General features: G+C 40.9%; 1 protein-coding gene across 1 annotated transcript; it reads right to left on the bottom strand.

Annotated features, from left to right (window-relative positions):
* Window positions 1–283: 283 nt before the first annotated feature.
* Window positions 284–3810, bottom strand: GKN2 (gastrokine 2). The gene is made up of 6 exons (XM_009946409.2): window positions 3799–3810; window positions 3196–3249; window positions 2522–2653; window positions 1900–2010; window positions 947–1100; window positions 284–369 (listed from the first exon to the last, which is right to left on the bottom strand). Exons 1-6 carry the CDS (start codon window positions 3808–3810, stop codon window positions 284–286), a joined length of 549 nt encoding a protein of 182 aa, XP_009944711.2.
* Window positions 3811–9608: the final 5798 nt, after the last annotated feature.

The raw sequence follows: 9608 nt of genomic DNA, 5'->3' as shown, positions 1-9608 counted from the left end.
TTTCTATTACCGCATTATCTTTATTTGTATATCACAGGTTGTGGCACTCAAAGCTTAAGACAGGCAAGCTGATTCTAATGCTGAGTTTTGTTCCAGTTGGAGAACATGACTACTGACACCAAAGCATGCACAAAACCAAGCCATTTCCATGCAGCAGAATTCACAGAATCACAGAATCATAACATGGTAGGGGTAGGAAGGGACCTCTGGAGATCATCTAGTCCAACCCGTTGGTGATGGTGATGATCTCCAAGATCTCCAAGATGATGATGAACTGTCAAGATCAAGCTTTACGGAGTTCTGCACAGATTTGAATGCCCAAAATGCTTGGAATACCTGCACTGGCACAGCCTGAAACATCCAGTCGTGCTGAAAGAAATAAAGAAAAGAAGATTTTACCAATGACAGGATCCCTGTATCCAGTAAGGAAAAGTCTGCTAAATACACAAATTTCAACCCCCAATTACGGTCCTATTTGAGGCTCCTGTTGCTCTCAACGGATACTGTGTAAAACTTCTATGGTGTAACCCAAAGGGAGGAAAGGTCTGTAAGGCTTTAAATCAACTTTGTGCTCCTGCCTTCCCATAACCCACCTACAGCAGGCAGCATACTGGCATACAGTACATGCCTCGTGGGACCACTCTACCATCGGAGCACAAGTTGGGTACAGCTGCCGCACAGTGGCTTCCTCTGACACCAGGCAAACCGCTCAGGAATAGCTGTTCCAGATATTTAGGTGCCTAACGATGAAAACTAGTGCTTTATCAGATTTTTCCAAAGCATCCCACAGCCTTACCCTCTCAATCCTGTTAGGTAATTTACTCCTCCTCTCTAAAACAGGGCGATAAGTCCTTGCCTCAAAGGCACCACCTGGACTTAGGTTTAAAGGATAGAAAGGTGCTTATACACTATAAGAGAAGCATAATGTTCTGATCTCATAACTTACGTTCAGTCTTTGTAAGCTCATAGAGAGGCAGACCTGTGCAGAGTTGTTCAATCTGTCTACCATAGACAAAGAAGTTTTTTATCTTTCCGAACATGGAATCACCAGATTGAAACTCTGTCCACACACTATTTGGAGAGTATATTGTCTTCATAGTCTAAAAAGAAAACATTAGACACCATCAGTAATACAGATTTTGGTTTCATCCTGTTAGGACACTGTTAAGAGAAAAATCCCAAAATCTAAAATCACCATCCTTTGCCTCACAGAAAGGATGAGCTAAAGAAGCTACATGCCTTTAAAGAAAAATAAGTATTTTCAATCTATTCAGAAACAAAGTTCACTAGATACTAATTCTGCCAACACAGCAAAACTGAGCTGTATTATTACCATAACAGGTTATGTTAATTGGTGGTAAGTTTTGCCGTAAAAGCACTACTGTTAGGCTGTCATAAAACGGGCCAGAACTCAAGTTCATTTCCAGGCAATACTTCCAGTCACCTTCATGAAACCTTTGCCTGAACAAGGAAGTCAAAGTCTGGTCAAAGTAAATTGATTTCTAAATTCTGTTCTGCAAACAAAATTATTTCAGGTTATGTCAAGCTCAAAATATCAGCATGATAATGAAAAAAAAAAGGAAAAGCCTGTCAGAGCTCATACTGCGATCATCTCAACACAGTGAAACGACACGACTTCCAAGGACAGTGGGTCTTACAGTTCTGGTCACAACGACAATCCACTATAAAACTGCAGGGGAGGGCCATGATTGCTCATTATTTTAAAATGTTCTGTATGATATTCCCTTGAAGTTCTGTCTTGTCAGATCTGCTTCATCATTGCTACTACAGTAAAAGACGTTCCTAAGAACAGCAGTTCTTAAAGGCAGAATGGAGGGCTCCCATCCCACCGCAGAACTCTCACACAGTGGCCTTGCTTGTATACAGTATGAGTTTCACCTTTCTTTCAAAAGCCAGGCGTCCAATTTGGTCCAGCTCTGGGATGGTGTCCTTATCTATTTTCAAGATAAAGCAGGCATTCCGTGCAAATAATCTTGTTGCAATATACCCCTGTGATTAAAAAAAATACAGTTAATTAACTACGAAATGGCTACCACTAACAGTAGTTGATTCTCTCTACTCTTTAGGCCAATCTAGGGGAAATACGAAGTGGCTACACAGGCTACTGTTGTGGAACGACTTTGCATTTACATGGTCACCTTTGGGGCATGGAAGCAGCCTGCCCGTGCTAATACCTCTCCATAAGACTGGACGTATCTTTCCCGACAGACTTCTGCTGCGCTTGCTACATGGGAGCGATGGCAGCCCATTCTCAACTCTGACCTCATTGAGGTCCGTGACATTCTTCTCACTTTCATGAACTGCCACCACTGGCTTTGTCACAAGTCTTTTAAAGTGCGCCATCTTATGGGTGAAATAGGGAGATGGCCTAAGAGGAGGAAAAGGGAGTCTTCAAAGAAAATGTTTCAGGACAACTTCTGGTGAGAATACACTAAAATAATATCCCAGTTTAAAAACTTCCTCAGAGATTAAATCCAGGCAGATTCATTGATTTACTTACACGTGAGTAGTCAAAAATGGTATCAGAGGAGTACACGCCAGAACGGACGTTGACATCAACAATGTTGTTCTCATTGTGGATTGTCATAGTTCCGACGACATAGTTATTGGTAAGTTCTCCCAGATCAAAGGCCTTTGGTAAAAACACAAAATCATTGTTTATCGTCGGGCTTGCACCTTTAAAAGGTGCAATAGAAACAAATGCTTTCTCTCAAACAAACAAGTATGACTGCTATATATAAATACTAAACCCCTTAACAACCCTTTAGCAGTCTCAAGAGGCTCTTGAGGTGGAGATTAATTATGCAAGAGTGCCTCAGAGTGAGAAAGGAGGGGACAGGCCCTCGCTGCAGGCTAAGGAAAAACAGCATCGGGCATCCCAGTCATCACGTGTGGCAGCAGGGACTGGCAGGGGACAGCGACAGTCTCATATTTTAGTTTGAGCTAAGGGGACCTACACCCCCCAAAATATCTTGTTACTATGCCCTTGCACAGAACTGCCTCTTTGGCTTATATGATTGTCACCTCTGGCAAATGCTGTATTTCTCTACACGTGGCAATAAGCATCTCACTGGTTTCTTCTGTGCTTTTCTTCCCACGACATTCACCCCCTGCCCAGGGATCCAATACATCTCAAATGAGTACGTGCACCAGAAGGCTCATCAGCCTACTTACGGTCAAGGCAGAAGTCCGAGTCCAAAAGACTCCCAGCAAAACGAGGACTGCAGCCTGTAAAAGGAATAAGGATTCTCACTTGACAGAAACACCAGGCAGTGCCATAAAGAAACCCAGTTCACGAATTGAGGGAAGCAGCTGTAGCATTCGTTTGAAAAATTACCCACTGAACACATATATCAGTTGAAAACGATTACAATTGTCACCGTGAGACTCTTGCTATTAGGCTCTCTTTTACCTGTAACTGAAAAAGCAGAATGACAACCTAACCACTACATTTTTCTGTATTTTTCAAAAGTCCCTCCTTATTGCCATGTTACTTCTTGATTTACCCCTACAACTGTAATTATTAAATCATAACTAAATCCCCCTTCTGAATTGCAATCAGGTTCTGCACTCTTTGCTCAAACAATGCTTCTGCTGACTCCAGGAGGATTACTGCATGCCCAAGAAATGCAAGTTTCCCACTGAACAACCCTGAGAAACAATACACAGATCATAGTAGCCCCAGGACTGTGCCAACTGAGCATCTTCTCTATCCTTTCGTTTTTAAAAATGAGGAACTTTTTACAATAGAAGTTCAACAAAAATGGATATACTCACAAATCCGTTCATTTTTCTTTCAGGTAAGAACAAGAGGCTGCAGAAAGTAAGAAAATCCCAGAGACCTTCCAACTTTTATACCGTGCTTTTCTTTATGACTCGCACAAGTCCGTATCTACGTGCCACACTGTCGTAAGCCTCATATCTGAATTTTGGGTTGGCACAGATAACCTGACCCTGACGTATTAAAAGCACCCACAAAGTCAGGTTTTGTAAAATTAGTCACTCTACAAACGACTATTATATACTGGTTTAAACTTTAGAGGAGTTCCCACTCTTCCTGGTTCCATTTTTTAAATATTTAACAGGATATTGTCCAGACTTAAATGGCATTATGAATAACTCTGTTATTCATTCATACAAACTCCATTTTGTCTTCTCAAATATAATCCCTAACAGCCTGATAGTCTGCAGACAAATTCTGGAAAGAAATGCCTATGCCAGTTGCTGAACAGACCAATTCTTCAGCCATTTCTTCCATCTAATGCATGCATCTACCCTTAACAAGAAGTGCTGCTCATTTTTGATCAGTTACCATGACGCATGTAACACATGCATTGAAATTAGGGACATAATTAGGAACAACTGTGCTTCACAAGACAATCTGGGTAACTTCAGCCTCCTCAGGACACAAAGCAGCACCATGAAACTTCAGAGGACGCGAGGTTCACACAAGGTCACAAAACAAAAGGAGCAGGATGGGGATTCCTCCCGTAAAGCTACCACAGTCTTCTGTGGTTTATGAAAACGTCAATGGCTGCATGATCCTGCCATGAGAAGTGTTGTCCTATGACTACGACCTCACCTGGTCTCCTCCTCATCTGTGACTCCATGTCAGCCAGTGCCAGATCCTTAACAGACCACACTCTCCTTCACTAGAATGTCATAATTGAGGCCTATTTCCATCTAATAAAATGAGAACTCAACATAATAGCCAGCACATTTCTGTAATCTCAGTCACCAGAAAAAAGGTGAAAGACAGTCTGTGGAAACGTCTCTCAGCAAACAGGCCTCAATGAACAGAAGGAAATTGCAAGCATGTGCTTTAGTCCACCTAACTCCTCACAGAAAATGTTATCTCAAGTGTAACAAAGCTGTGCTGTTAAGCAATATATCAGAACACATATAAACAGATATCAAAGTATGACAAGGATGGTTAGATTAGATTGATGTTACCCTCCTCTTGAAAGCTGGCTCTGTCCCATTCTTTGTTTCTAAGATTACGGATAACGTCAGAAATACCCAGAGTAGATTTCAGCAGTCAAACAAGCCTTTCATAGCAGGAATCTAACAGGGCTCAGGCACTACAAGCTAAAACCAAAAGTTTTACTGAGTTTTAAATGCTTTTAAACTAAAGTTAAATTAAAACTTTCCATTAGTCATCGTGTTTTCATATAGTCATTTTTTTGAAAAACACCCAAGAAGCATGAGCTTCTGCTTTCTTAAGAATCGACACGCTTAGGCACAGTAAGAGCAGAGCAACATGTGAAATCAACGGTTATTTAACAAAGGAGAATTACAACAGCCATCATCTCATGATTTCCACCTTACATTGGACTGAGTGAATTGTACTGATCTGATCAGACAAGGCCAAAAATTAAAGATTAACTTCTAAAAACATCGACTAATTAACGTTATTGCAAGAGAGAATATACTCCTAGTTGTCTCAGGCAATGCCTAGATATACTTCCAATAGGAAAGCCTTGCTTTTTGGAGACTTCTTCCCCACAGTTCACCACACATCTCCCAGTAATACACCTACATTAGAACGCGTGCACTCGGAGGCAAGACCATCTATGACTACGCAGAGTCCTCTAAGCACCCTTGTGTAGAACATCAAGTAGATGAAGTAAAGAGCTGCACCAGGCAGCCTATAACCCGCTTTAATTTCACTTTCACCAGTCCTCAGGCAGAGTGAGGTTTAGCTTAGGAAGTGATGACTTGAACCCCTTTGCGGGCGTGAAATTTCACAATGATGCACACAATCTCAAAGCAGTCTTCTTGCTTTTGATATTTCTGATCTAAGGGAAGTCTCTCCAGCTTTTCCCCACATAAAATCACTGTTTCCTCAACTGTTACACTTGCAGTCAGGTTGGCCGTATCAGGCAAGCCAGCAGAAAATGGAATTTGAGTAATGTTCAGAACAAGTAAGAGGGTGTTACAACACAGCAACATTTATTGTCTCAGAAAACTTAATTTCCCTGTGATTTCCATAAGGCCAAATATTTTCCAATACATTCTAATGCAGCCTGATGAGACATGATTAAGCTACAGAATTACTCTTAATCTACATTAGGAAAATTCCCAGAAGAATTTGACCCATTATTTGGCACTGCCATCCGCTAAAAATCTTTTAAGCAAAAGAACCTTTAACATCAAATGAAAAGAACAATTGTACAATTTCAGTTCAGGTCTGATTACCAAACAGGAATTTCAACATAGAACTTGATTGAATCCATGCCCCTTAAGGTGAGATTGTGCTATCATAATAAATTCTCCTGGTGACTCATGGGGTTTTTTTTTCAGGCACTCTTCATAAATATTTATTTTATCAGGGAGTGAGCAGGTAGTGGGAGGAAAGTCAAGAATGAAGCAACACCTTAAAAAAATCAACAAAATTCTCTATGCTTCCATTTGCATTTGTCTGGGCATGCCACCCACTACAGAATGATAGGGTGACAGAGCCTAGAAAAATCCATGTGGCACAAGGACAGGTCAAGCAGAATTAACGACATTCCTGTAGTTAAAATAGTTAATCAAGCTTTAACGGTGAATCCAGAAATGATTGCAGCAGTTTTACAGGTTTTACAGTTTTACAGCTAGACAGGAAAGTGTAGAAAAACACATGAAAATGTAACTGTATGCACAAAATGAAACACTAATTTGAGAAAAGGGTTAAAACTGGAACGGCTCAGCCTTGGGAGTTTGCTGCACACGGGTACAAGAATTTAGCAGGGAAATGGAATGCCTTGAGTAGAGCTTTAAAAAAGAGACAAACTTGTACTGGAAAAAGATACAGTAAAAGCAGCCCTCCCTGCCCTTTTTCCTGGCTTGTACTATCGTAATTAGTTTCATGAGCTATTCTTAATGTTAAATACTTCAGCTGTGTGTGTTTGCCATACAAACTACTCAAGCAATCAGAAGATGATGGAAGATTTGGAGATTCCGGCTTCCAAGTGTGACACATTACTGTAATGGCCAAGTTGGCTACGGCTAGAAGAAATGGACAAAACTGCTTTCCAACTCACTGCTAACGATTCTGCAGGGATTAGCATTATACAGCTCAGTTTCTCAATGCCTTTCTTGAGAACTAGTCAATTAATTAAATTTCCAGAGACTATGAGAGGATTTCGTGACACACAAAATAAGACTTTCATGTGTATCTTGGAGGCTAAGGACAAATCTGTCTCTGTTTGGCATCCAAAGTCAGTCCGATTAGAAGACCTGTAAATCTTTTCCCTAAGTAATTTATTACTTTCATTCACTGTGTTTTAGACCTCATGCAAATTGCAAAGTGGGTCCAAAACAGATGAAAACCAGCTCTCCACTCAGTGCTGGCAGACTGCTACCTCCTCTGCCCTCATGTAGTGCCAGCAAGGCGTCAATTCATGGCAAGATGACAGTGTGTGGCCCTGACTGGTGTAAAGGAGAATTTGGCCTCAGTTTCTCAGCTAAAGATCCCCTGGCTTTCCAGTAACAGCTGCAACAATGAGCCTCAGCAGCTGATGACAGTGGAGAGCTTTGCTCAGAGACATTAATTCATAATGACACTGAGTCCCCATCATGCCATTCTGGCAAAGAAAGAGGAAACTTAGTGTGCACAAATCCATACTGAAATCCAGTAAAGTGCACAATTAGGATACAGAGGGACTGACAGAGCTGCTGTTAATTGAGAAGCACTTTTGGAGCAGGTAAATGAGCACCTCTGAAAGTGCTTCTTCTCTAACAGGCACAGCTAAGAAACAAACCCAAATTATCTGAGGGATTATCTATCTATCTATCTATCTATTTATCTATCTATCTATCTATCTATCTATCTATCTTTGTTTATTAAACAGCAACGGACAATACTCCTGGGCAAAAGGACTCAGACATTTGTACTGGCCCATTAAAAGAACTAAACATTTTGCAAAGTTTCTGCAACAAACAAGGCAAATAAGCTCTTATGCTGTGGCTCTGTCTATAATGATCAAATTCAGAGAAATGTTAAAAACTACTTGCTAAATAATAGCTGACACAAAATGCCCGCTGTTCCGGCTCCTATTCACTCATTTTTTATTATCTCCAGCTTACGGTTCCTTTCGGGCAAGCCCTTAGTCCATAATCAGGTAGTACTTTTGTGAAGAGTCTCTGTAAAGATACATGCCTGAAGACTGGAGAGCAGATCCTAACTGAACGAGCTCAGAAAGGAAGGCTAACAAAATAACTCAGTAATTTCTATGATTTAAAACCAACCTCATGATTTCTGGTCACTGACTTAATATTTTTAACATAGCAAGATTACCACCTTTCTTGATTTAAAAGACGGTATCAGCAATGGAGAAAATACTAGGCCAAGTCCTTTGCCATGCAGGCACAAAGCCTCACTGCAAATTTTATTAGGCGTCTATTCTCTAGCTCCCTTGTTTTTTTTCTTTTTGCCCCCTCATTTGAAAGTTCCTGTAGAAGACATTGAACTTACAATGACAAGCTTTCTTTCATCTTCCTGTATGTAATGAATTCAATCAGGCTGGTATCAAAGCCTCCTCTTATCAGGGCACTTCCCCAGGAAGCCTGTCAACAATTCTGTGAACACAGGACACGACCCAATAAGGTAAACCCATTTTAAGATTTAACTTTGGGTTATTGCTGTATAAAAAGTAAGAGTACACATCAATTACCAGCAGATCTTGCCTCGCCTACCATCACAATGAAGTCCACTGTAAGTATACGTATCGCTTTCTCCTAAAACTGTTAAGGCTGGAGAGTTTTAAAATTATTTTGAGTCTCTCTTGGCACCCAGCAAACTGAGTTCTGCAGGGTGACAGAGTAAAAATGCCAAGTGGCTCGGGACCGCACGGGTGAAATGTCGCTTTTGGCCGTCACTTCACTGCATGTGCCTACTCCAACGAGAAAGAGAGAAGTGCTCTGCTACGGGGGTGCGATGCCCGTGGAAAACGGGGAAAGGGCGAGATTCTCTCAGTCACCACTTGGGTGCAAGTCAACAGTCTCTGCGAGTTCTGTAAGGTTATGGCACGGCTCTCTGGTGAGAGCGTAGGGGAAGCACCAGGAGACACTCCAAGTGCATGACTGTGAAGCAGGGGTATTTACAGCAGCCTGAAATTGTTGCAGGATGATTTCTAAAATGTTACTGCTAAATAGTCTAAGTCACGCTTGGACCTTTCTCATAAAACTCCTCCTTTGAAGTAGACGAAACTTGTGACCGATTCAGTATTAGAGGGATTATCTCCAAGAAAATAATTGTTCACAGTAACTATTATTACAAAAGAATTTATCATTGTAACAATATTAAATCTCTCAAAAATATATCAGCTGTGGTTTTGACAAATCTGAACCACAAGCAGCGAGTCACTGAAACTGCTCATCAAAATCTCAGGGCGAAGAGTTCACTCTCTTAATGTATTTCAATCACCTTTTTCCAAGCAGTTTACTGAACTGGGGCTGGACATATCCTAAAACCCACAGTGTTTTTTATTATCTACTTGCCTGTGCCAAGTATACTGCTGAGGTTAAGAGTAATTTATATGAGGTGATGATCTGCTGTAAGTTCATTAACAAAAAATTCTTTGGCATATTTAAATAGTCTTCAG

Source organism: Leptosomus discolor, chromosome 23 (assembly GCF_034619465.1).
Source record: "Leptosomus discolor isolate bLepDis1 chromosome 23, bLepDis1.hap2, whole genome shotgun sequence".
Lineage (NCBI taxonomy): Eukaryota > Metazoa > Chordata > Aves > Leptosomiformes > Leptosomidae > Leptosomus > Leptosomus discolor.
This window is presented reverse-complemented; position numbering and strand designations above follow the sequence as displayed.

Excerpts from the sequence above, each read along its gene's own strand:
- GKN2 (XM_009946409.2), bottom strand. Across the intron at positions 2,011-2,521 it reads CCATTTTTGACTACTCACGT|GGGTATATTGCAACAAGATT; the intron begins GTAAGTAAATCA and ends TTTTAATCACAG. Across the intron at positions 1,101-1,899 it reads GCCTGGCTTTTGAAAGAAAG|ACTATGAAGACAATATACTC; the intron begins GTGAAACTCATA and ends TTTTCTTTTTAG.